We start from the raw sequence: 27275 nt of genomic DNA, 5'->3' as shown, positions 1-27275 counted from the left end.
AGTATGAGAAACATTGGGGTTTTAAAATATGCTGTTATTAATGAAAAAGCAAAACTTTTTTCCTGTTTGTTATGGCAAAAAATATTAAAATGGGTAAAGTGGTGAAAAAATAATGCAAAGTCACTCTTACTAAAGAGAAGCAATCACTGCTCTTGTGTTTATTGGCTAGAGCTGTTCTAATAAATCACAGTGGAACCTTTAGGGGTGTCAGTGTGAAATCTGTCATTTGTAAAAACATGAAACCACAGAACACAGCATTAAACAAAACAAGAACTTTATTCTGGTCATGTATAACTTCTTATTTACACAAATGAAGGCTTATTAAAGTCGTCTACTTCTGTCTGTACAAACGGACGCTCACTACAGCTACAGAGGGGAAGAATGGGATGCTGTGCAAATACAAAATATGCTGATGTACAGTTACCATAAAAACGCTATTAGGATAGCCAACATTCATGCACAAGAGCTGTTATCCTTGGGCTTACTGAACATACTGCACTGAATAAGGCATACAAACTGTTGCTGAAGTGAGAGAGAGAGAAAAAAAAAACAAATCTCAGAGCACTAAGTTAAAGGGAGTCGAATTTGGGTGTTTGTTTAGTAGTTTGACTTAGTACGCCGAGGAGTCACTGGAGATTGATGACTTAGAATCCTCACGGACACAAAAAAAAAGCCGAGTACGTTAAATATACAGGTGCATTATGGTTCAGCACATTTCTCATTGTCTTGTACAAGGTCAAGCGCAAAACTTTGGAAAGGAAAAGTACAGAGACAAATTAATGGAGGCAGTGAAAAGCAGGAATAAATTAGTACGTCGTGATGAATAAATAGCGGAGAAAAGAGGAGAAAAGAATGATCAATTAATGAAAACAGTGTAGAGGAATAAATTAGAGAGCTGGAATAAAAGCTATACTGACTTGTTTCATTTCAGAGAGAGCAAAGAACCTCGGGAATTACTCCAGGCTCATTGTTAGGTTGTTAAGTTGTTAAACAGACATGTCATTACTTAGTCCAAAATGCATTTGAGGCACGTTTCAATTTCTTTTCTCTCATTCTGGGCTTCCATTTAATTGGCTGACGCAGAGTTATATTTTTGGGGCCTGAATGGGCCACTCATCATGTAACCACAAAGTCAGTCAAATAAATACATGTTGTGTAAATATAATAATAATAATAATAATAAAAAAAAACGACTAGTAAAACACATCACTTAAACAAACATTCAGGCACGGCCGTCCTTGCTTTCCGTCATGTTTAGGAGTCGTCCTCTGTTTTAATGATGTGGAACAGTGTGACGTTGAACAGGACCTGGTGGCCGTTGTTCCAGCCGTACAGGGCGCGGTCTCTGGCGTTGTAGTCCAACATGGACATGTGGAAATACTGGTTGTGGAAGGGGATGTCAGTGTACTCGTACGTGGAGGTTTTGGTGGAGTAGGCGTAGTACACCTTGGCTCCGGTCAGGTGGGAGTTGGTGATGTAGAGCGTCCCGCAGATCATGAAGGACTCGCCGGCGTTCCGCTTGGAGTACTCCGTGTTCCACGTGCTGACGATCTGGAGCGTGTCCGGGTTCAGCTGGCTGATGACGATGTTCCCGGCGTTCTGGTTGGTGGCGTAAACGGCCCACAGGCCGAGCTCGTCGGCCATCAGGTCGATGTCGGAGAAGCCCCCCCAGGTGTACGGGTACACGTTGTGGAACCCCGCCGACTCCAGGGCCCGCTGCGTGACCACGCGGCCCGTCTCGAAGCTGTACCGCACGATGATGTTGCTCTGCATCTTGTTGTAGTACAGAGAGCCGTTGTACACCACGTGGTTGGTCCCGGCCCACTTGAAAGGCAGGTTGTAGGTTCTGGACTCGACTCCGGCCACGAAGTCGGCGATGGATTTAAATTCTTTCACGATCTTGTTGTTGGTGTAGCTGTCCATGTACCAAACCTAGAGACAGAAAGAGACAATGGTATTTTGAAAGTTTCATAATGACTTGCAGTCTCACACACTCACTTTCACTTTGTGTGAATTTTGCAGCCATTTAAGAAAAAAATGAGTGACATCAGCTGCAAACAGGATCATTCCATGAGGTTTTTTTTCTTGCGACACACCCTGATTACACGAGAATCATTCACTTTTCTGTTCATTTGCTTTGAAGCATTGAGTCCCCACAAGCACAAACACCAGGAGATGAATGGATGAAATTTGTGGAGGAGTGTGTCAGCAAATAAATCCGAATGTGGCACAGAAAAAAAAAAGAAAAAAAAGTGAAATCCAGGAAATGAGAGGTCACCAAGTGAAAATTAAAGACGCAACATAGAAACTATATTACGATAAAGATCACAGATAAAAGTTTTGGGGGCCAGATAAGGAAATTCCTCTCACCACAACAGCAGCATCATGTCACGTTGCACTTTGTACCTTTATCTATTTGAATAAACTCCAAGTATTTTACCGTGGGGTGTTATAGAGCATACTATTCCATATATTTCAAGGCTAAGCCAACAGTATTATTCATCTTTATTGATCATGTTCATTCGTTCTGACAGGAAACTGGTGCTTCATGAAAAATGTAAGCTTGGTTTACTGGTTTAATAAGCAATAAGACTGGAGACCGAACGTACATGAAAACTTGTAAATCTGAACAAAACATTTTTCAAGCAAGTAGAAAAGCTTTTCTTTTCGTAATTATATGTCCGACTTAATAAAGGTATTTTCTCATAAGCGTTTGGCTTTCTTAACGTCAAGTGCAGCTTGACCTTCGGTTCACGGAGTGTGAAACTGATCAAACACTTGAACTTTGTCGTCTCACTTCGTTTAGAGAAACACTTTAGCGAAGCCCCTGTGCAGACGGGAAAGCATCGGCACTCACGCTCGATCTGAAGTCACGCTGAAGGAGTTGTGCTCTCCTCATCTCAAGGACTCTCGTCTGCTGCTGCAATTTGTGGTAGGTTTTACTTTTTAGGTAAACATCTTTCAAAAGTTTCTTTTTTCTTTTTCTTTTCAAATCGCTATGAAGGTGCAGCATCAGCCATTAATGCGTCCCGGATTCATTGGAAAATTGACAGTCTCAGCCATCGTGAGCTCAACCCACTGACTTCCACTGACTCCTTAAAATATACTGATCAAAGATGGGAGTGGGAAGTAAACAAAGCGCTAAAATCTTCAGCAAAAAGTCTGTTTAGAGTTGAGTTTTTCTCTAGTTCACATTCACACAGAAGAAAACAACCATCTTAATATCAGTAATTTCAAACTGTCCAGCATGTCTCCGCTGGAAAGACGGGAGGGAAACGGTTCTACATAGACTACTAAACCGACTTTCAACTCACCCTGTTGTTTTTGGGCGACGCCTGCGGGTCGGTCATCCAGGCTCCGAATCTGGTCCCTGAGGTTTTCACCGTCAGCGGTCCGGTGATCTTCATCAGCTTTCCACATGCTGCGAACAAATCACACAGCTCCGGTAACAAACGCTACAACAACCCTTTTTTATTAACTGTTAAGAGAAACGCAACAGATTTTTGCACGCTGCTCTCCAAGAGTCAGAGCCGGAAACATTCTTCCCGCAGCGTTTCATATTTGAAGTACTTGAGTTGCACTTAATTCATCTTGCCCGACACTTTAATTGTGCCAAATGACAGTGGGCTATCACTTGCACACTAGCTTACGAGTTCCCTATTAAGTATTGAAGTGCTATTTTATCTAATCAATCAAAGCTTGCATGCAGTGAATACTTAAGCAGTCATCTTGAGCTCCGACAGATTTTCAGCCACGTCCTATTAGCATTCACATGCTAGTTATTAGTGATGACACATTGACACGAGGCCTCACTGTTGATAACCTGGCCTTTGGAAAATGGGAGCTTTAGTTATTCAAACCCGTATTGAAAGGAAAAAGCTGCTCTGGAAGCTGAATCGATGCTATTCCCCAAGCGAAGTAGCTATACAACGACCTCTAACTTGAAATAAATGGCTTGGAATAAGCCTGGATTGTCATTTTTCTTTCAGGAGTCGGTGTATAAAGCTTTCTGATATTACCACATTTTACCTTTAGCTTTGAAAAATGTGGCTTTTTTTTTTTTCCAGCCAGTGACATTATTTCAGCCTCCGTTAGCAGTTCTGTATCTAAAGAGCCAATCTGCCCAGAGCTGCAAGAAATATGTCTGTGATCCCCTCGCCATGGGATAATCCCAGGTCACCACACTGGATTTGCTGCCTCTTTTTTTTCTTTCTTTTTTTTTTTCCAAGGGACTTACTGAGTTTGCTCATACAGTTGCGGAGCCTATTTTCCAGGTTTAGGACCCTCTGCTGCAGCTCCTCGTAGTCGTACGCGCCCATCTCCTCCTGGATGCCCATCAATACACCCGACAGGTTTCTGATCTCCTCTTTGAACTGGGAGATGAGCTTGGCGTCGGTCTTGTACTGCTCCAGGACTGGGATCAGCGGCTGCAGGGACTCCATCTTTCCTTTTAGCTCCTGGAACAAAGAAGTGATGCATTGCAAAAACACCAGTCTTAACAAAAAATAAATAAATAAATAAATAAAACAACTGCAGATAGATTATCTGTATAGATTTAACTGTTTCCATCTATTGATCTTCTAATGATTCTAAACCATTTGTCCAACTCAGGGTCACTGGGAGCCGGAGTCCCAGGGGAACAAGCAGGAAAGGCTGCCAGTCTATCACAGTCACACACGCTCACACTCACACTCACCTGCATGCAATTTAGAGTCACTGGTTAACCTCAAACTCATGTTTTTAGACTGCAGGAGGAAACCAAAGCACATAAATAAAACTCATGAATGCAGAACATGCAAACTCCACAGAGAAAGGCCCCCGGATGCTGGATTAGAGAGACGGATGTTGTACTTTGAGTACTACCCACGAAGCTGACTTTCAGATCCTAATTCAGCTTGAAAATGTCTGACAAGACCATGAATTTCCCCAAAACAAAACCAAAGAGTATTTACATCAAGACATTTTAGCAACAGTTCAATTTGTTTAAGTTTCACCTTGGTGGCCGAAATGGGAACTCCAATTACATCAGTGAAAGAAATTCAATGTAACTGTTGAAAGCACAGAATTGCAAACTCTATCAGCTCCATTTTCTTTAATCACAGCTGTCAAAGAGCCTCTGCTTTTCCTCTGAAATAGACATCCATCATACTTCCAACAGGATCTGAGTTATTTCTAGTTAAATAATGCGAGGCGCTGCCCAAACACGCCACGGTTTTGGTTAGTGTTTCGTCCTTGGCCGTGCGGCTCGCCGCAGCCAAGGACAGGAACGAAGGTTGATTCATTCGGATGCTGCGCAGGTATCTTTAGAAGTCATCTTTCCCAGGCTTTTCTTTTCTTTTTTTCTGTGATGTTTCTCACAAAGTTGAACATCAAATACAAACATACCTGAAAGTTTTTGTTGACGAGCGTCTTCCTGTCCGATTCGATCTGTCGGAACTTCGACCGCAGGCCTTTGATCTGACTCTCCATTCTCATGATGTACTGAAAGTCCCTCTGCGTCCGCAGGTTCAGCACCTCGATTGACTGCGACATGTTCTGGACCTTTTGAAGAGAACGAAACAGCGCCGCATTGATTTTTCTATCCACCGCAAGATTAAAATGTCCTCCATGTTCAGCCGCTGCCATGCTCCAACTTCTGCGGGAACAAATCAACATTTTGACCTCCAGCTTGATTGTCTTTTAGCGATCCATTAAAGCTTCTGAAAAAAATTTCATAGACACTTAGACTGTAACACGGCAGCCTTCTTTCCCTGCAGTCTGAACCCATTTCCTCTGGTTCTGATGGCACATTTGATATTGGATATTGCACAATTCAGTTTTTTCAACTTCTTTTTGGCAATGCTGCCGCACTATTTTTCTTGCCTATGTTCTCTATTATCCTACTTTTGTTCTTTTTCGGTGACATATGTTGTCTATATTCCCTGTTTTTACACCGTTGAGGGAGAGCGAGACGATTCCACTGTCTTGCATGTGCAGCAGAATTGACAATAAAGCTCACTTTCACTTTTCCACACAATAGTTTAAGCTCACTCACTATTCTTCTTCAGCGTGCAAACTACAAGAAATATGATGCGCGCCCTCCTCGCTCCAGCTCGAATTCTGACAAACCAGCTTTATTGGGAAGTGGCACAACACTCAGGCTTTGTGCTCTACATACTTTTTTTTTTTTTTTTTTTTGGCTCTAGCAGTGGGATTCTGAAATGGCCTCACTGATGCCCCGAGGCAGCTTAGTACATTAGTGTCAGAGGCCCCATGTGAATGACAGAGAGCAGCCTTTGGCGTGCAACATTAAAATGTCGGCTGGTGCAATCTTCTCCCACACGGAAAGTGACTCTATTGCTGTGTGTTTGTGTGTTTGTTTGCAAATAATATCAGCACTGTCACACAGGTGAGCACAACATGTGGATTTCCATCGGATGTTTCTCCTTCAGCTCACATTGCAGACTGTTGAGTTCATCAATTCTTTGATGAATGGGATTCAAACAAAAAAAAATAACACCAGTTGTTGAAAAAAACTGACTTTTCTGTGAGTCCTCTTTCTGATGCAAATACAATTCACGATCAAATGCACGAAAGGCTGCACGTCTTTGAGAGCTGAACAACACCCTTGAAGACAACTCCGGTTCTTTTAAGGTGAACTGAAGCGCGTTCTCATCTTCACAAACAGCCATTCAGCTGATGCCATCCATGTAATATATGCAGTGGGAGAAAATAGGGTTATGGACCCGGCTGGTGCAATCTCTCCCAGGATTAGGGCAACAAAGAGGCACATGAATAACGACAGAAATCGATGTGATATGTCTATATGAGTTCTGGTGTGTGTTCCGAGTGAATGCGTGTGCTTGTGTGTGCGTGTGTGTGTGTGTGTGTGTGTGTGTGTGTGTGTGTACCTTCTCCAGGAGCTGGCGGAGCTGTCTGCCTTTGGCATCTCTGGAGCACAGATTCTGTTCAGGTGCCACCACTGTGCAGATACAACGCCCATCTGCATCCTGAGCCGAGCTGTACACCTGCCACCCCTCCTTGGGCCTGATGGTCTGCACGCAGAGACGTGAACACACTCGTAAATCCGCAGCCGGCATATCTACACAACAAGCAGCGCCGATGGTATCAACATTATAAAACTGCCACACACGGACAGAATGTTTCTGATATTTCTGTCTCTCCGTAGGTCATCCACTCATCCAGCTCAGGCGACCAACAAAGCACGTTATTATTTCCATCTTCAACAACACATGGTATTTCCTATCTTGATGAATAGCATGAATGCTGTAATTCCTCTCCTCACAGAAGCCTTTACCAGAAGTCCTGCTGGAAAACAGAGATAAACCAGATTTATGGAAGCTTTTTCCTCATCTTTATTACGTTCAGTATGCTCCACAGCCGCACTGTGGGAGGCTTGAAGAACAAAAACATTAAGAATCTTAACCCAAAACTAAATGTGTCAGTGATATGATTTAGATTATCTGGATTTGCAGCGAAAAGTTGATCAACCGTCAGCGTTTAAACAGCACGTGGTTAAAATTAACACAATCCGTCAGACAAACACTGGCAACTTTCATCTGCAGGCTCACAATCTGTATTTAGAGGGAGGCACGAACGTGCACACCATCTGAACTTTCACACACTCACACAACACTCAGCAGCCTCCGAAGGCTGGGGACAACAGAGTGAGCGGCTTTCCTTCATCCTGCTCGTCCTCGATTGTCAGTCGGAGCAGTTTAAAGAGCGTTTGGAAGCAGCCGTGAAAGATCACGTCGTCTCTGAGCAGGCGGAAACGTCACGCCCAGGAGAAAGCTCGTGCTCTGACTGATCAGTCCCACCTATTTTACTGCCATGAGAAGAAGCAGTGCCGGCTCAAACCACTATCTGGTGTTGGAGTTTATGCTATTTCACCACTCTTTTTAGCGCTCCTCAGTCCAATCTTGTTTTCATGCTTTCAACTTGACATAAAAAGTGGGGAAAAACTGCATCAAATCTCTCAGAGGTTTTTTTTTTTTTAAAAAAAGGATCTTTAAGGTATAATAAAACAGTACAGCTACTATAAATCTTTATATATAAATTTCAAGAACATTCTGTGATTATTACACTACATTTAAACTCAGTTTAGAGAAACACCCCTACGTGTCTTATGTGTATTCCTTCTTTTTAAAATTCTCAGTTGAATCCCATCGAACTGAAAAAAACTACAAAAAATCAATTTCTGGCTTTTTTTAATCCACAGTTTTTTTTCAACTGATTTCTGTAAAGAAAATTCAAGGTGTCCAACAGCTAACAAGATAATAATAATAATAATAATAATAATAATAATAATAATAATAATAACAATAATAATAATAACATTGATAGTCACAGTTACAATTGTGATCAACTCCACCTTATCCATTATAATTTTATTTCATAAAAAGTGAACTACATCTGACAAACAAGCATCATTGTTTATATTGTCACTTGCACTACTTCACCATGTGATTTTCACAGCTTCAAGGTGAATACATGCAAAAAATGTTTCGACTAGGAGGAAGAGACTTTGATGAAGCAAAGCTGCAATTTTTTTTTTTAACCATATTTTTAGCATTAATATTAAATCATATATCCATTAACATCACCAGTTTACAAAATCTGCTTGAAAAACAGAAATATGAATGGAAGTTACAAAATACATTCACTAACTCTGTAAGGTCTGACGAAAGCCACAAAGAGCAATACAGTCCTATGTTCTCATATATGTGGTTTTATATTTCGCAAATGTACATGTTCATATTCTTAAATTCTTATACTCACTGCATAACACAGTGGAAGAAAATATCTTGAGGTCATGTGTGGGATTTAATAGATTGTTAGATGCTGAATTGCAGCATAAAACGCAACATTTTCTTATGAGATCATATCTGAATGGATATAAAAGGAGAGGAAAAAAAATACACCCTTTTCTGACTTTGAAGTGAAAGGCTGCTGAAAAGAAGCTACTTTCCCTAATCTGGTAAAATGGTCTTTCTCCTGCCGTCTCTTGAGTGACGCACATCCTTTCCCCTCTTCTCGCTCACACATTTCCTCATATTAAAATGATTCTGTCACTCAGCCAAGCCAGATGCACTCTCCGATGGGGCTCTTTTTTTTATGTGTGTGTGTATGAGAGGGGAACTCTGCACAAAGACTTTTTCTCCAGTTAAATAATTCAGACAGCTGGCTCCTCTTTTGTCTTGAGCATTCATTCAGAGTTTTTTGACCCATCTGAATCCAGTTTTGAGGATTTCTTAAGCACGTCAGCGTTTCCTGTTACAAACCAACCACATTCATTCTGCACTTTTCCAGCCATGGCAAGGTAACACTGTGTGAGGAAACTGCTTTGCAATCAAGACGCTGGCAGCAGGACCGCTCTGTGCATGGGTGGGATGAACCTAATCGACCATTGTTCTTGTCCAAAATGACTTGGTGATCTGCAAGCTGCTCCTTCTCATTTGTGGTAAAGCTCCCAAATGCATTACTGTTTCTGTAGAGTCGTGAAGTGTTCCCAATGAAAAAGGAAGGTTCTAAGAACAAAGATGAAAACTGCATGAGACATGATTGGATACATGAAAGATTTTCCTCTTTTATCAGTTTAACCTTCTTGAGTTGGGAATTGCAACTCAATCCTTCAAATTTATTTTAACTCTTTTCTTTGAAATATTCATTTGAAAGTGATTTATTGCCTGGCAATACACCAGGATCAGTCTCAGGGCTGTGTGGTTGATGCAAGCAATAAACAAGAGTGCATTGAATGTGCTTCAGCAATATTATAAATATCACGCATTTTTTTGCATTTCAGTGTTAATGCAGGTGGGCGCACGAGCTTCATCAACAACAAGCAGCCAAGCATCAGCATACAGCCCGCGATCACCGAAACCCATTCCCAAACACATGAACTTTACATGACGCACGGAGCTCTCCATCAAGTTGATTCTCTCCCTCCAGCCAGCCAGAAAACGGGAGGCAGTTTTCTCTAAACTCACCACTGAAGGGCAGTATCCAAACAGCAGCAGGAACAGCAGCGGGTTCAGCACCACGGACAGCGGCCACATTCTGTCGGCTGTTCCCGGCGTTTCGCTCCTCCGCCCCCGCAAATTCTCGCGCAAGTTCTCGCACCGCAAGCTGGCTCCTCCGCGTCCACTACGCGCTGGCAGAAACCCCGCTTTCCTGCGCAGGAGGGGGGCTCGTCCATCCAGTCGTCCCACTCGTTACGCGCGCCATGCGGGCAGCGGCAGCGCGCGGGGGAAAAAAAAAAAAAAAAAAAACCTCACTGTCACTGCGAGCTGCGAAAAGGGAGGGAAAAAAAAAAGTTTGTGGCACACGCACAGGGCGAGCGAACCCGCGAGCGTTCAGGTCACAGGAGAGGAGTCCTTCTCCGCGGATGTGACATCATCCAGCCGCCTCTCCTGACTTCAGATGACTCGACCTTGTGAGAGAGGAGAGACCACCGGCAGCTGTGCGCGCACAAAAGTTGCAGCTGGCAGCATTCAGGAGCAAATAAGAAGGTGGAGGAGCGATATCAGAGCTGCTGCTGCGTCTCTGTGTGTGCGTGTACGTGCGCGCGCGCGAGTGCGTAAGAGAGAGAGCATATTTATGAGAGAAACGAAGCACAAAGTGCACAGTTTTAGCTTGTGCTCACAGTAACAAAACGATGCAGCGTGCGTGCGTAATGTTTGCGTGTTCATGTTGATTTGTGGATGCGTAATGATTCTGTGTACATAATCATCTTTACTTGTCTGAAATAGATTGTTGTCAAGTTGTGCAAACTGATTTTTATATTTATTTCAACATGTGTGCCGATAAAGGTACTATGTAGATCACACGTGCGTAAAATTACGCACTTATAAATTAAATGATACATTACGCACGCTGTTGGATGATGGGCACGATCTACAGATTGCGCTACGCATATAATGGGTTCTAGCAAGAGTTAGAGTTAGGGGACATTCGATTAAAGTAAAATTAACAAAATGCGGAGGATGGATTGTGCAAGCATAGATTGCGACTAATTTGTATTGGTAAAATGTACTGTGCAATTGACAGATTTTTGTCCAAATCGGCCAAAATATTTGCATTTACAGCTTTACATTGATGTGTGATGCAACATGCGTAAATATTTTTGCATGTCTGTAATATCAACATGATTGTGTAAATGTAACTGCGTGAAATTACGCACATACGAATACCATTCACATGTGTCTAGCGGGTTCGGTGAGTGCAAGATTTGTGCACTCCCACACAAGGATCTGTAAACATCCTTGTCTTCGTCTTCGGTTTCCTTCTCAGGCAGGTGAATTTTTAAAGTGGGTTTTGGTATTTTTCAGCCTCCCCGGTGGCGCGGCGTCGGGCCAAGTCTTGACCCGAAGTGTGTGGAACCTGGATTCTGGCCCGAAGACAATCTGGCGTTGAAGCTGAAGCTACAGTCTACCGTGCTAAATAATTACTTCTGGCAGTAAAGTCCACATGAATGAATCCACCTGAGACGCCCTGGTCAGGTGAATGTGAGGATAGATCCATCCAGGCATCTCAGGACATACATCAAACATGTTAAACTCATGTCAGTGGCATACTGGCTATCATGCCTACACAGTTCTAGATACAAACACTTAACTCGATACAAATGGATCCAAATAGGCCATTTCAATGCAATCACAGTAGGGCTGTCAGTGTTAAACATGATTAATTAATGTAGGGCTTGTCAAAAGATTAATTTTTTAATCACAAGTAATTGCAGAATTAGGCTTTGGGTCAAAGAAAAAAAGGAGAGCAAACATAGAACTCAGACAGTTCTGAACCTCATGTCTAATGAGTGGATTTTTTTTAAAATTATAATTAAATTTTCTGTCATTGGGACTTTTTCCTCTCCTCTGTGCAGTACAGCTGACTTGAGGATAGGACGCTTCATTTGAAGCTTGGAAATGTTACAGATATCCTCCTGTGGCTGTCTGCGTTTTGGATTATTCTGTTTGTCATACAAGTAAAGTCGAGATTTGTCACCGCCAGTGTTACAGCTTGCTGTCATTTCAACTTAGGATTACGATTGCTTTGCAAATGGTGCTATTGTTTATTTCCGAAGCAGCAAAAGAGAGAGAATATTGAATCTCTCAAAGTAAGCGCTGCGTTACTTTATTCCTCTTAATACTTGAAAGCCGTTTCCTACCTCGAAGCCGTGGTTTCATGACCTGTTTCTGTCTGAGCATTTTGTTGAAGCATGTGTTTATTTTGAAGCAGACCAGTGGGTCTACCAAAAGGTCAAAAAGGGAATTCTTTCTTTGTGTTCATTTGATTCCTTGTTAAGACAGTCTGGTAAGAAATGTTTTACTTCATGGGCTTAAAACGGCTGAGAAATGTAAAATGACAGGATTTTAAACGGGATTCACACTGCGACTGATCGTGATTAACAATGGTAATTCTGCTTTTAATCATGTTTTTAAAAAAATATTGTTTTTAAGCCTAAAACAATAGTTTTAATAAATTAAATGTCAAATTTAAATTTCATTCAGAAAAATCATGTTTATCCATCTATCTTCAGTAGAAATATTTCCAAGGTTCCAGAGTCAAGTCTGATTTGGGGCTTGAGGATCATTTTATGTGGAGTTTATACAGTCTGTCGTTTCTATGAGTGAATTTTAAACAGGCGTCACTTCAATAGCACTTTTCTTTCACTGATTCAAAGCTCCCAAAGAGATATGCACTATCTAACATTTACATATGGCCTCAAACACACCAGTGGTGACATTTTGGCACTTTGACATGTGGACAACTGCTCTAAGAAATGAGCCGCAGCAGCCCTGCTGGAAAAACTCTCCCAGACTCCAGAAAACATATATTCGAGGTTTACTGGTCATCCTGAATTTCCCCAAAGTGGCCTTTACTCACAGAAGTAAATAGAAGATAGATGGATGGGCCATAAGTCAGACAGCGTGATAGAACAGTTCATTCACTACAGAAAAGATTAAAAGTTAAATTTTTCCAAATTATGGTCTTTAAAATCTGTCATAATTTCACCCAAAAAACACAGTAAGTTCACTTTTTTATGTTTGTTTGCTATTTTCCTTTCTTTCTGACAGTTAAACCACATTAATGGTGCTTTTGTTTGCAAATTATTTTCAAGGAAATCGATAGTTTCTTGGAAAAAAAAAGATAAACGACAATATAAAAGATCATAAACAACAACAAAAAAAAAGCTTGTTTTGTCTGATTCCCTGAAACAGAGCATCGTGATTGCAATGATCTCATCACACAGGGGAATTTCAAACTTGTGGCACCAAATGGCACGGGGCATTTTGTTTTTCCCTGCTGTTTGCCGTCCTGAGTCATTACTCTCATGTGACACATTGTTTTCAAATAACCGAGACAAGGTATTAAATAATATGCGGCGCTCTCATTATGAATACAAATAGAGTTTGCTGTTTGGGTGAAGGCTGGAGCATATTTTGTGCTGTGTCCAGGCTGTATTAGTCCTGTTTTGATTTATAGGCTACTTCAGCAAAATATTTGTCTCATCACATTTCAGACATTTTGAAGGACAACAAACCATGATAGAAAAAAAAAAAAGAGCTTCAGGTTGCTCCTGCTGGTCTTTTGTCTTGTTTGTCCTTGCCAGAGCTGTAAGTTGCTGATGTAGAAAATATGTAGGCTTGAGAAAGTTGTTGATGTAGTGTTTAGCAATTCCACCTCGCAGCAAGAATGTGCAGAGCTTTTGTTCTCTGTGTGTGCTTCGGTTGTTCTTTCTTCCCTCTGTCCAAAAAAGTGTGTTTGGTGACTCTGAAACGGCCCTGAGAATAAATGTGAGTGTGACTGTCTGTCTGTCTGTCAGTGTTAGGCCAGACTTTCCTCGTGCTCCACCCACGCTCGGCTGGGATCGGCTCCCGAAAACCCCACAAATCTGAGCTGGAAATGTAAAAAACATTGTCATTCCCTTCACCTGTAAAACAGCATCCATTGGGTTATACAAGAATTTCAAAGCACAGAAAATGTGATACCTTCAAAGCAGGTTTACAGCTTTAACTACTAATTGGAGGTTCGGCCATTAATGCACGACTGACCTTGACCTTGATCATGCCTGAGCCGTGCATGTTTATGGTATGCTGGTGTATAAAATCTGGTGATTTGTCTCTGAAAAGGAGAATCAATGTTGACACAAATTGCAGATATGAAGTGGTAAGTTCCTTAATTACCTCCATGAGCTCTGCGTCACATCCAGCTCTTGACCGTGCTGGCAAGAGGGACAGATCAATAAGCGGAGTGCAATAATCCTCCATATGCATGCACCTATGGCTTCCTGCTGGTGTTCTGTTTGTCTGGCGTCTACCTTCACAACCTCCTCCATACATGCTCCTTGGAGCTTAAAACCCCTGGATGGATGTTCTGTCACAAGTGCGCAGTATGTCTGGAACATTCGAGCCTAAAGACCACTTGACTTGGGCCCGAGCCGCGGCCTCTGCGCTCGGATTGCCGTTGGAGTGTTTCCCCCTCGAGGCTGTTCACAGACGAGCACGTCCTTGAAAGCAGGAGTCACCTTCACCCTTTCGGAAAGCTTTGCACTTTCGGTGTGGCAATTTGTATTTTATCCCTTCCCTAAGAAAAAAAAAAAAAAAAAAACAGACTGTTTCGAAACAGCCTTTTCGGAGAAAAGAAACGGTGACGCTCCGTCAGGCCCCTCCGGTTTCAGGAGAGCGAAGGGGTGGGAAGCGTTTCAGCCGGTGATGCATACTGGAGACCTGCAGAATAAAGGTGTCTCCAGGCCCTGTCGACATCGCCAGTCAGCGGCAGGTTGGGCCGAGTTGATGGGTTGGGCAATGAACCATGGTACTGCTGGAACGCTTCCCAGCGAAATTGTTTGAACAGGGAATACTCGAGTGTCTTTGACAGGAGAAGGAGACAGAAGTTTCTTGGCACAGTTGAACAAAGGGTTCTTATGAGGCGTGACCTGCATTCCTAATGAGCTCCTCTCTGTGCATTAACGGCGGCTGCTGCTTGCTCCGTGGCTTAATCCAGTTCAGAGAGGCTGTGACATATGATGAGCGCAGGGTATCTTTTGCATTTCAAACGCAATTTAAAAAAAAAAAAAAAGTATTTACAGAGGAAGCCGGGAGGGGGACGGGGGTGGAATCAATGGACGACTATAAAATCTTAATAACGCTGTAAATATGGCAGATTTAATGTCAGTAGGAATTCCTGTCTTTCCAGCAAATATCAACACAGAATAAGCAATTATGTTCCCACAAAGGAAAACAGCGATCAACACAGCCCGTTTCCACTGTTTCTCATGAAAGAGCAGAAAATTACACGCTGCTGGCCAATCTGAACAAGTCGTCTTTATCTTCCTCCATCCAGTGCATGTTTGTCGTGTTCACATTTGAGCTCTAAACGTAAGTTCCTCTTTTATATAACAGATGTTTTCTGCTTTGGAAGGTAAATGTTTTGTAGAGAGAAGCAGCAGTTAACTACTGACGTTCCCCCCAGTATGGAACATAAATTGGTCAAAACAAATAAAAAAAAAAAAAAAAGACTTTTTCTGTCTACATTTTTACTAGAATTTAAGAAAAATCTATCAGTGGCCACTCTGGTTGATAAAAAACTGCTTTACTTTGTACCTGCTAACTAAATATTTGTATAAACCCTGCAGAGTTGAGCCTCCAGATGGTTGTTTTCTGTATTTCCTGTGTGTTCCTCTGTTCTCCTGCTCCAGGTGTCTCGTCCCCCGGCCCCTTTGGGACGACTGTACCGAAGCCAGCCTCGCTCCCCTGATTGCTCTTCCTGTGTTTTATTACCTTTGTACTTCCTCCTGTACCTGAGCGTTGTGCTCTGTGTTGTCTGTGCCAGTTCAGCCTGCCTTTGTTTTCCCCGCTTCCTGTTTAGGCCCTTTGATTTCTTCTTTTTGCTTCAGTCCTTTTTAGTGTCTGAATTAGTTACTCTGCCTGCTGCTGACTTTGCCTTGTTTAAATAAACCCTGCTGAAGAACTGCGAGAAGCGTTTGTGTCATGAAAATGTCTTTTTTTTTTTTTTTACAAAAAACAAAGAATTACTACCAAAAATGACTACAATCTCAACATAAAGTCAATTTCGATGAAAGTTTCTGAATATTCTGCGTTACCTTATTGATCCCTACATGTGCATACATGTGTAATATAATCGCCACCATTCAAATGTACAGGTGCATCCATCTCCTGTCAGCTGTAATGACTCAGCACTATTTCTCCTAATTGAAAGCCAGTTTGATGTAAAGAATCGGAGATTCTGAAGAGTCATTTAATTCACAAGATTGTGATCTTTCTCACCCTCCGACTTAATTCAAACTGCAATGGGGTGCAGCTGCTCATGACCCTGGAAAGGATTAAAATGGCAGAGGACAATGTGTGAGAATATTGAAAGATTTTTTTTTTTTTTTACCATTTCTCCTCCCCTCCCTCTGTTCTCCTCTCTGCAGACGTGCTTGTAGCCTGCAGCACTTTTGATTTACAGCAGAATTCTTCAGGCATGTTGACCATCTTAGTAGATCCCCACTGACAAGCTGGGTTCGGGTAAATGTTTGGAAGAAATCAGCATCCTCTGACTGCAAAGCGGCTTTATTTCCCCCCTTTCTTCATTTGAGCCTCGAGCCATTCAAACGGCAAAAACATGTCCTGCATTTAAGATTTTTTAAAAAAGAGAGAAGGCTTTCTATTAATTGAAAGAGCAGGGAGATAACTGGACCATCAGCCAAAGCAGAAAATTGTCAGGCACAGAAACTTAATGATTACTCGTCAGCACGTGTGCTTTCACTCGCTGAAACACTCCGGTTCATTCCACGCTGAGCCCGACCGACGCATGAAGTGGAAGCTGTTCCAGAGCAGGAAGTTAAAATCAACAGATCTGGCAGAGGTCCAGTCGTTTCTCCTCTGCGTATCCAGCCACAGTGCTCAAAGCCTGTCGGATGGTAAAGCTGCACACCGAAGGCTTACTTCCCTCCTTGTTTCTAATTTCTGTGTGATTGCCTCGGTGAAACACGTCAGGACAGCAATCAGACACAGGGGAGAGAAGTCAAGGAGCCTGAAACAAAAGACAAAGAATCTCTGAAAGAAACAAAACGCGAGCAGTGATACCAATAACGATACTGCAGGATGACAGGATAGTTTAGCAGATATCCTCCTACAGAAGCATTTTTAACCTCTACCTCACGAAATCTGGGGAGTTTCAATCAGTTTTAGTCTTTCTCAATGAAGAACAACTTTGTGATATGGTTATTTTTCCTCACTTTTGAGACTCAGGTAAATGCAGATCCTTGAAACAAACTTTAAGATGCACTAAATGTTGAAATCTTTCACTTTCAAGTATATCTATAGGTGTTCTATAAATGATTAATTTGACAGTTTTTCCTGCTTCTTTACCTCTTTATACAAGTGAGTTATGGGAGAATGAAGGTTTAATTAGAGAGTCAATCATGCGGTTTCGTCAGAAGTCACGCTCAAACACGCAGCAACGAGTGATCAAGATCACTGCGTGCTGTGATTTGAATGCAAGTGAATCGGAATGAAAATATTCCCGTCACACAGTTCTTGCAAGTCGATAAACAGCGAAATTCCAGCAAACTGACCTCGGTTCAGGCCTGCAGATCATCAAAGATCCAACCATAATAAAACCAACTGTCATGAGCATGAGAGGAAATGTGGACAGCGTTCTGTGAGGATCTGCTCCAACTCTCTGACAAGAGCAGGGAACGCCGTGCCGACTCTCCTGACTCTCTCTTACGACCGTATCCGAAGCAGCATCATGGACTTCATTACAGTGAAAAGAGAATTAATGTCGCCGTGACAGACGCAAACTGATGACAGAGACACTTTTGACTCTTTTACCTACCAAACGTAACAAAACCATGTGTATATCTGCGAATTGGACGTCTCCATTTGAAAACACGACCTGCGTCACTCTGCATGTGGACAAGTTGCAGCATTAAACATTGCGGAGTGTTTTTGTTGCTGCTGCTTGTTTTCGATGTGACGGTAAGTCATCTCTGCCTTTTGTCAGATCTATTTTTTCTTTTCTTTTTTTTTTGGTGAATGTGTCTGATGGTTTCCGAGCTTCATTATCATAAATGTAATCTGTTCTTTCACACTCTCCACTGCTAAAACGACAAACTCCCTGGGAAGAAAAGGTAATTACTGTCTGTTTACATTGGCTGTCGCCACTTCAGCCGCACAGACAAAAGCTCTGAGCTATTATTACACAAACATTACATGGATTATACCCTCAATCACACTTCATGTAATCTTTGTGAGCGTTTCATGCATAAGAAAAGAAAGATTTGAAAATATGAAGAAGTGTACGCGAGGCACTTTTGCTGCCTGTGTGTACAGACAGCTCCCTTACAGCGTGACTGACACTAAAGTGATTTCTCCTTTCGGGTGGTGGAGGCTGAAGCCAGTCCTGTTTTACAATGGGCAAAAGCAGGAAACGCCCTGAACATGTCAGTGGCCTGCCACCGGGCTGGACGAGTGACACCAGCTTAACTTTACCATCGAGGAGAACCCTGAGAAAACTCCCCATAAAGCAGCGAAAAAGCATATTTTGTAATCCAAAAGAAGAGAGCTTTTTTGACTAAACATACATGGATTGATTGATACAGATGGGTAAATGTGAATTTTTGATAGTTTTGTGTTGACAAATCCCAGTTACAGGTTAGCACATAAGATACCTGACTACATGTGCTAAACTTCTGGAATGGAAAGATTCAGATGAAGAGATTCAAACAAAAGATCCTTTTAGAGAAAGAAACCAAAGAGATTATTGTTTTGGTTGGACTGCATTCTCTAGAGATGCCAGTCAATGCCACACATTATTAGTAAGTACAAAAGTGGAAAATCCATCCATCCATGAGACGAGAGCGCTAACCACTCCACCTCAAGTTGAACGTGCATTTTGAAATACATTCTTGTTTTTGTATTTAAAGCCTTGTCAATTTGCTACAGGTACATTTTCATCTGCAAGTGAATGCAAACGATTGCCGGTGTGCATTTGGAAAAGCACCAAACATTTATTTGAGTTGTACATAGGTTTAAAGCATACTGTAATTACACAGGTTTGAAAGCGGCTCTCGGGTCTGGGCTCTCTTCAAGCTGAGGAGGTGGAGATGCAAACAGATCTTGATCCAAGTCAGATCTGGGAGAGATCGGAGCGCCTGGGATCGGCAAATTCAATCACACGATCCCGGAACGCTGCGAGCCGGGAATCCTCCAGATCTTAAAAGATCACGACGGAGGAGGGTAATAGGGAGAAGGCAGCGCGGAATCACAGAAGGAGCACTACTCATTACTGCAGCCCGACATCTTTCAGAATCCAGTTTTAATATTTTTGAATGAACAAGTCAAGGCACACGAAAACATTTTGTTCATAGTTACAAAGAAATAATCAACAGGGCTCTTTCTGTAAAATTTATAAAGAACAACTGAAAACAAACTTAACCACACAAAAATTGCTTTTTAAAAGTCTGAAACCACAAACAATGTTATAATTTGATTTTTCCCTAATGATAGAAACACGGTTGGACAACTGAGGTAAAGTCATCTGCCTGGAAAAAATAAGCCCTTTTAGAATATTTATATTATTGTCTCGTTTTGTTAAGGCTTGGTTTTCCTAATGGGCCTGACAACATGTTTACCATGGGAAAAAAAAAAGGTTAGGTGTCGGGATCCTTCGTTTTTTCCTCAAATCTCATATTGGAAGTCATATTATTTACAAAAAGATGATTTCATACTTACAAATTAGAGTTCTTTGTGAAATGTTTGCCATAAAAAAAACGACAGCATCATTTTGTTCCTAAACAGACATTAAATATATTTATAAGATTTATTCTAGCATAGATTACCGAATATTTATTGAAACTTCTAGAGCTTGTGGGGGGGCCATGCAAAGTTTTTTTTTTTTTTTTTAGAGTGGATTCAAAAAGGAACAGTATTGTACAAAATAATAATAATAATTACAGTTTTATCAAAAAGCACTTTTTGTAGCACCTTAAGTGTTTTGTGATTCTGCACAAAAGCACCTCTGTGGTTGTGTTTGGAGCAGCACCCGGGGCTTCCAGAGAGGGGGGGGGGGGGGGGGGGGGGGGGGGGGCACGGTGGTGGTGGCGGTGGGGGCGGAGTGGATCCCCTCTCTGACGCCGGCGGTGCGCCGCTGTCCGCCACGGCATCAAATGTCCTTTTTTTTTTTTTCCTGATGTCACTCCCGTTACTAAGTTAAAGTCATGTGATTCTGGCCCTACAAGGGCGAGGAGTAGTTTCCCCTGCTCAGCGCCTTCACGACAGGGCCCGAGGGAACGCCGCCGAAGCCGCCGCCGCCGCTTCTCCGAGTGGATCTTCTCAGCAACACAAAAAGAAAACACAGGGTATTTGCTCGGCGGGGAGAGAGAAGGTAAAGAGGTTGTCAGAGCTCAGCGTGTGGGTGTTAATATATACCCTCTGACCCTGTCCTTCAGCGGGGAGTAGGGGTGCGTCTAGCCGAGGAAGCAGACGGGGCCGACCTCGAAGCCAAACCTCTGGTTGGAGTCCCCAAAGTCATTCAGCATGACGTCAATAATGGGCAACTGGTCGATGCGGGGGGTGTTGATCTCCATCACCGTCTTGGAGTAGCCCTGTTTCAGCTGCAAGCAGAGGAGGCGCAGGGATTTCAAGAGGAGCTCCAGATCTTTCAGGTCACGCAATTTGTTGTACATATTCTAGATGATTCCAAAGAAAATGTAGGAGGAGCATAAATAAGGACAAACTGCTGAAATGAGTTGTTGGTGGGTGGATTGGTCTAAGGTGAGAGGTGGAGGTGGGAACAGGCCAAATATTAAAACTTATTTGTTATCAGAATATTGGCTCACATATTTTCTTACATTTATTACAAGTAAAATGGCAAAAATAACGATGTTATTGATCATTACTGGTTGACTACAACAGCAATTACTTGATACCTGGTGATTTATCTCGTCTGAGACCGGCACACATTTATCTAGTGTATGTGTGTTTTCAAGGGAAACCTTCTCGGTTGAGATGCTGTTCATTTATAATGCAAAGAGTCGTGAATTCCCTCACATATTAACAAAAAGTCACTGAATAAATTATTCAGCTTCATTCAATCACATCACCAGTGTTTCCCAGAAAGTAATTTACATATTATTTATATTAAAATAACACATTTCCTCATTAATAACGGGCCTGTGTTGTGAGAGTTTGTTCATTTCTTTATTAAAACAAGCTGTTCTGGTCATTTTTTTTTTAACGCTCCCATTGCTCTGGCTCCTGATGCACTCTGGTTATCCAGTCCTGTATTAGCATGTCTTCAACGCCATTTCTCCACAACGGTCTCCATATTTGTGGGGATTAATGCGATTTCACGGGATTTAGAGGAAAAAAAAAAAAGTTTAATTGCAAACTGGAAGTTATGCAGTGAGTATTTACCGAGCAGCCGTCCATCAGCGGCTTGATGAAGGGATTATTGTCGTAAGACAGTTCCTCGTCGTTGGAGCCCAGGAAGCGCAGCGCCTTGTCGTAGTTGTCAGCCTTGGCGTCGTACCACGCCACGGACTGATGGCAAATGTAGGTGAAGTTCTGCCGCGCCGAGGAGCTCAGCAGCTTCAGGAAGGTCATCTGCACCGTGGTGATTGTGTTCTCGCCCACATCGACGTAGTTCAGCTGGAGAAAGGACAAGAGCAGGCGGAGCGGTGAGGGAGAGAGCAGGAGAGGTGGGGGAGGAACGACGGAACGGAGCGTTAAAGGATGGAGTGAGGCGAGTGGAAATAATGGAAATAGATAAAAAAAAAAAAAGGAGGCGAACATGAAACAAGGAAGTAGATATTGAGAAAAAGAAAGGATTTAATGGATATGGGAGGGAGGCAGGAGAGAGAAGAGAGAGATTGGTGGGAAAGAGTTACTGTAAATGAGCCCAGTGATAAAAGAGGCAAATGGAAAAACTTATCTGAAAAGCACGGGAGGTAATAGAAAATAAAATAAGAAGCCGTGCGGGTCGACTCACGATTTTTCCACGTTTGAATTCGCTGAACCATGAACCCGGAGACTCCTTGGGCCAGTTTGATATTCTAACCTGCAACAATAAAACAATGATAAGTCAACACTGATGGCAGAGATGGTATAGAGATGTGAACGGCTGATCGAAGCATTTCTACTGTCACTGTTGCAGTTCTCCTTAGAAAATCTCTGGAATTGTCTGATGCCGAACACAAACAGGAGGATTGATTACTTACTCCTGTGGATTTCTTATCTGGGTTGATGCATGTTTCTCCGCCTGCAGTGAAGTTACAGAACACTTTGATCGAGTCTCCGATGCAGCCCTGGTTTGGATCAATCCAGTATTCGCCTGAGGAAAAAAGAAAAGAAACAGACCTGTGAGACACTGCAAGACGTTATAATAAAGAGCTGCTTCGGCGTTTGTGACAGTTTCAGCCAGGGGGTTGTCATTGGGCTGTATGTGACCCTGAACTAAAATGTGATTTAACCTAAAGCGGTGACGTGTGAATACACTGTCAGCTGTACCGTCGGGGTAGTCGGGCTGGCTGAGGCGCAGGTCGTTGCAGGTCCTGGCTGGGTTGTCCTGGGTGCCCATGGGGAACTTCATGCGCTCAATGTCCTGTTTGAGATTGTTGAGCGATCCGAAGACGTCCTCCATTCCCTCCATGCCCAAGCCCTCCATGCCGTAGTCGGCCGGCGCCTCGTCTCCCTGCACCTCGGCCTGCCGCCTGGTCTTCCTGGACGCCTGCTGGATGGGCAGCGGCTGGATGACGTCCCCGGGCGGACCCTGCAGCGCAGAGGTGAAGACGTAATCCCTGCCCGTATGTCCGGGGTTGAGCGTGCGAGCCCTCGCCAGTGTTGTGTGAAAGTGCGGCTGTGGGGTGGGTGCGACTAACGATGTGGAGACTGCTGAGGCGGTCAAATCCATTCACCAGCTCCCAATTAGCAGAGCTGGCAAGAAAACATTCAGCGGAAAACTGCAAATATTTGTTTAAAAATAAGATATACGTAAAAAAATAATAAAAAATACAGAGCAGATTTAAGTGGTAAAGGTTCTGAAGAGAAACTACTGGAAAGTTTGCAGTTAAAGGTTATATTATTCCGACCCACTCAAGGTGAACCTGGGCTGTTTGTGGCCCCTGAACTAAAATGTGTTTGACACCTCTGTTCTCGGTGACCCAGCAGGACACGAGGCTCCTGTTAATGTCCTCTCCAGTCCGCTCAGATCCCGGAGAGCTGTTCGCTGCAGAGCTCAGCGTTCCAGCTCGCAGCGCTGCAAGCTCTTCTCTGCCGTTCGCTTTCATCCCTTCGTCTACGTTCGCGGCTGCTTTTCGCCTCGATATAATCGCCGTGATTTATGGCGTTTGAGTAAATACGCGTGGCTGTCACCTCACGCACATATTGTAACATGGCTCTAATGTTAAAGTGGATCGTTTAAAGATCAATAGAGGATTAAAAGGTAACTCACAGGAGGTCCGGGTGGTCCGATCAGTCCAGTGTCTCCCTTCTGACCAGCTGAACCCTAGGAAAAAAAAAAAATCGACAATGCATCACAGACATGGTTACAAACCAACTCATGTAACACATAACAGTGAGTTATTGCTTTGAAAATATCAAACATATAACTTACAGTTGATCCCTTAGATCCCTTCTGTCCTTGAGGACCCTGGGAAGAGAAAAAAAAAAGCAATATTAAAAGATGAACAACAGCTGTGCAGCAGGAGGGACACGGGAGAAAAAAAAAATTACTTGTTCAGCAAGAAATGAAACTTACTGATATTCCAGGAGGACCAGGAGGACCGAGAGGACCCGGAGAGCCGCCGATACCCTGAGAACACACAGCAGAGGCAACAAGTCGGCAAGCAGCAGAGATCTCAGCTGTTCGGCCAAAACGATTTAAAACCACGTAACATATGTGAGCGTTGATTATTTATCCATATGGAGGATGCTGTCACACTTCAAGACTTTAAAGCAAAATGGTTTATAAATGACCAAAATCACACAAATCATATATTTCATATAAATGATCACACAGGGTACTTACAGCATCACCCTTTCCACCTCCAGTCCCCTGCGGTCCAGGCAGACCTCTGTCTCCCTTCTCTCCCGGTTCGCCCGGAGGTCCGATCAGACCGATGAGACCCGGATGACCCTGAGCCACGCCGACAGGAAGCGAGAACGAGCAGTGAGGAGAAGCGACGCAGGTGCATTTATTGAAATTTACAACATCTACAAAAAAGCCTAATTCCTTTTTATCACTCGTGGAAAATTAAGGTTATGTCTTCAAAGTGGAAGAAATATGCAAATTCCTCCACACGGTTATGAGCAACGTCTGGTCAGACGACCTCGGCGCCGTCCGATTCCCGCCTATAAATAATTAGTGTGTTTACTGTGGTGGTCGTATTTAACAACGGCGGTCTGTCTCGGCGCCTGCTGCTCGGCAGAGTTACGACCATCTGCTGCCGACGGCCGCACGCTGGCATCAAACCAACGACCATTACGCAGATGATGTTACCGGACTTATACATATTCATCCGCCGCGTTAAATCACTGTGTGCAAAACCCCTCCGAGCTCCAAGCGGCGGCGGGAACGGGACCAGATGTTTGCTCACGACGGAAAAGCTCCAGATAAGACGGCGGCGGCAGATATGAGGAATACGCAATAAAGCAATTTGAGATTATCATCGTAATAACGCCTTGCCTTCTCTCCCTTGGATCCAGAGTCACCTTTCATACCGGGAAGTCCGGGGGGGCCCTGCGGAGAGGAAATCAGTTTGTCAAGCAAAAAAACTGACAATGGAAGGAATTGGTGTTATTTAACAGTGACAATCTGCACACATGGGAGACGAGAGCGTTCTGCGTTTATCTCATAAAACTACTATCGCTCCCAAAACTTTATGCTTCCATGAAGCTCCCGTCTCTCAAAAGCCCAGTCATTTATCATCCAAGCAAGGTAAAGAACAGTATTAAACTGCAGGGCTTTCTGGGAAGAAGAATCAAATCTGCATTCATGATGAAGGGTAAACAGTGTTTTATGAAAGGCGGCGAGAGGAAATGACTTACAAGAGGTCCAGGAGGGCCGTCTTGACCAGAAGCGCCAGGGAGGCCTTGCTCACCCTAAAATAACAAAATAAAAGCATCGATTTGATCAGCTCGCATCATTTCATTGCTTAAACGCCAGACTGAACTTGATTTAGCGGTCAAAACTCCACTCACCACGGCGCCGGGGATTCCACGCAGACCTTCAGCACCGGCTTTCCCAGGAGGCCCCTGAGGTCCGACAGGTCCGGTTTTGCCCACAGGTCCCTCGGCGCCGGCTTCACCCTGTCAGGCAGAAGTCGGGGTTTAGGAGATTCGCTCAGGGAGCCGCGGCGCTGATCCCTCACAGCTCCACTCAAACACCAAACTCCTCAGAGGTCTGGACCACAGATTCCCAACGTCTCTCTTCAGGGGTGGAAATTTTCTCCATTGAAAAATACATTCAGCTTTAATTTTGTCCAGTTTCTACAGAGATATATTCTATCTAACTCTCTTGGTACACTTTTTTTTTCTTTTTTAAACAAACCAGCAAATAATGCATTGAGATCTCTTGTTCCTCTGGTTTCCACATCCCTGCTTCTGCTGAACCATATTTATCAGAGGTGTTGATAAAATCTGTCTCCCTTTCACCGGGATGAAAGCCACTTCGCCTGGATAATTCACTGTATTTTAAAATCTCTCCAGCGTCGAGAGAGAAACTCATCCGGTTGAATCTAAGCTCACACGCCAGGTGGAGTATTTTGATTGGCATCAACCAAGGATAAAACAGATGTCCACCCCCGGTCCAGACACAGTGGGAAACACCCCACCCTCCGCTCTCCTCGCAAATCGAACACATTTCAGCACACATGACGAAAACCTTTCATCGGCCCAAAATCTCTGTTTGATATTCTGCGGCATTTTTCACCATCAGCGCTGCGGGTGAAAGGATTCAAGAATTCGCCACGTCGGATCAAATTAAAGGTTATCAGGTCTGGTCTATTGTCTCTGAGCAGAAACAGATATGTTTTCATCAGTTTCCCCGAGTATGGAAGTGCCAGGGATGTCATACTGACAGGGACGGCGGGAGGAGGGGATTAAATTGTTCTGACAACCAATTAGGATTGGATGTGACACCGCGGGATCACCACGCAGTCTTTGTCTTGTCTCCATCAAATCAAGCCTAATCCTTCGCCCAGATGTGGATAGAATATGCACTTTGTGTTTCCGTCTGTCAGTGCGGAGAGGAGAGGGAGTGTGACAGAGAACAGGAGGAAGAGAGAGGCGGCGTCTGAAACACGTCGGGTCCCCCGTCTGTGATTTCCTTTGAACCATCCGATCTGGAGACAAACACACGCTTCAAGACTTTTCCTCTGTGACTGAGCAAGCATGAAGTTATTGATCTGAAGAAAGTAATCAAACTAGTTAATGGCCTTAGGTAACCTCAGTGCTCATTCATAAACACAACTGAAGATATTATGGAAACACGTGGAATCGTCACTGTAGCCTCACAATGCACAAAGAGAACAATGAATTAATTAAAAAAAAGTGTATTTTATGAACATCAACAATGAAAACTGTCAACAATACGAATTGGAAATTTAAGACAAATACCAAAAACAATAAATAAACAAGCTGTCAACTCTTCACAGGGAAAAATGTGCATATTCACGATACTGACTACAGATAAGAGGGACAGCAGGTCTGTTTTTTTAATCTATTTGGCGCTGAGGAGTGAAAGTGAAAGCAAAAATAACAAAGTTGTTCTGGTTTAATATGATCAGATTGAACCAAAAAAGTAAAATGAATGACTGCCAAGCTCAAATGAAGGCCCCTCTAAAGTTTTATAAAGACAAAAACAAGGTCATATCAGGCACTAATTATCTGTCAGATCAACATAAAATAACCCTCTCTCTCGTCCCAATGCTAAAAACTGTTGAAATGTTATGATGAAAATATCAAGTAAACTCACCTTGGATCCTTTTTCTCCCTGTCTGCCCTCCTGACCTGCTGCTCCAACAGGTCCCTGAAACGCAACAACAAACACTGTTAGAAAGGTGAATGGAAGCTTTTTGCATTATCCTTCTGCAGTAATTGTCACATAATCATGTTAGTGATGCCTATAAAAAAAAAAATCACACATTTTAGATATGAGAGTACCACATGCATGAAAAAGCCGACGTCCCTGGAACCAAACCGGGAGTTTCTTCACGGTAGGGTGAGAAAACAAACCACTTTTCCATGTTTTCAAACAAAAATTAG

General features: G+C 43.1%; 2 protein-coding genes across 2 annotated transcripts in view; both read right to left on the bottom strand.

Annotated features, from left to right (window-relative positions):
• Nucleotides 1-1254: 1254 nt before the first annotated feature.
• LOC115405879 (noelin-3-like) lies at nt 1255-10226 on the bottom strand. The gene is made up of 6 exons (XM_030115633.1): nt 9990-10226; nt 6891-7034; nt 5386-5541; nt 4238-4457; nt 3315-3421; nt 1255-1932 (listed from the first exon to the last, which is right to left on the bottom strand). The coding sequence occupies exons 1-6, from the start codon at nt 10056-10058 to the stop codon at nt 1255-1257; spliced, it is 1374 nt and encodes a 457-aa protein (XP_029971493.1). The 5' UTR covers nt 10059-10226.
• A 9457-nt stretch (nt 10227-19683) lies between these two features.
• Nucleotides 19684-27275, bottom strand: part of LOC115405818 (collagen alpha-1(XI) chain-like) — a 72265-nt gene continuing 64673 nt past the window's right edge. Inside the window, exons 55-68 of the mRNA XM_030115545.1 lie at nt 26986-27039; nt 25212-25319; nt 25059-25112; nt 24697-24750; nt 24040-24147; nt 23770-23823; nt 23626-23661; nt 23464-23517; nt 22521-22782; nt 22232-22344; nt 22003-22071; nt 21429-21662; nt 20442-20626; nt 19684-20341 (exon numbers count right to left, since the gene is read on the bottom strand). Coding sequence (XP_029971405.1) covers nt 20480-20626; nt 21429-21662; nt 22003-22071; nt 22232-22344; nt 22521-22782; nt 23464-23517; nt 23626-23661; nt 23770-23823; nt 24040-24147; nt 24697-24750; nt 25059-25112; nt 25212-25319; nt 26986-27039 — 1347 coding nt within the window. The 3' untranslated portion in view covers nt 19684-20341; nt 20442-20479. The remainder of the gene's footprint in view (nt 20342-20441; nt 20627-21428; nt 21663-22002; nt 22072-22231; nt 22345-22520; nt 22783-23463; nt 23518-23625; nt 23662-23769; nt 23824-24039; nt 24148-24696; nt 24751-25058; nt 25113-25211; nt 25320-26985; nt 27040-27275) is intronic.

This window comes from Salarias fasciatus, chromosome 18 (genome assembly GCF_902148845.1).
Source record: "Salarias fasciatus chromosome 18, fSalaFa1.1, whole genome shotgun sequence".
Taxonomy (NCBI): domain Eukaryota; kingdom Metazoa; phylum Chordata; class Actinopteri; order Blenniiformes; family Blenniidae; genus Salarias; species Salarias fasciatus.
Note: the sequence above shows the minus strand (reverse complement) of the source record. Positions and strands in the feature narration are given on the sequence as shown.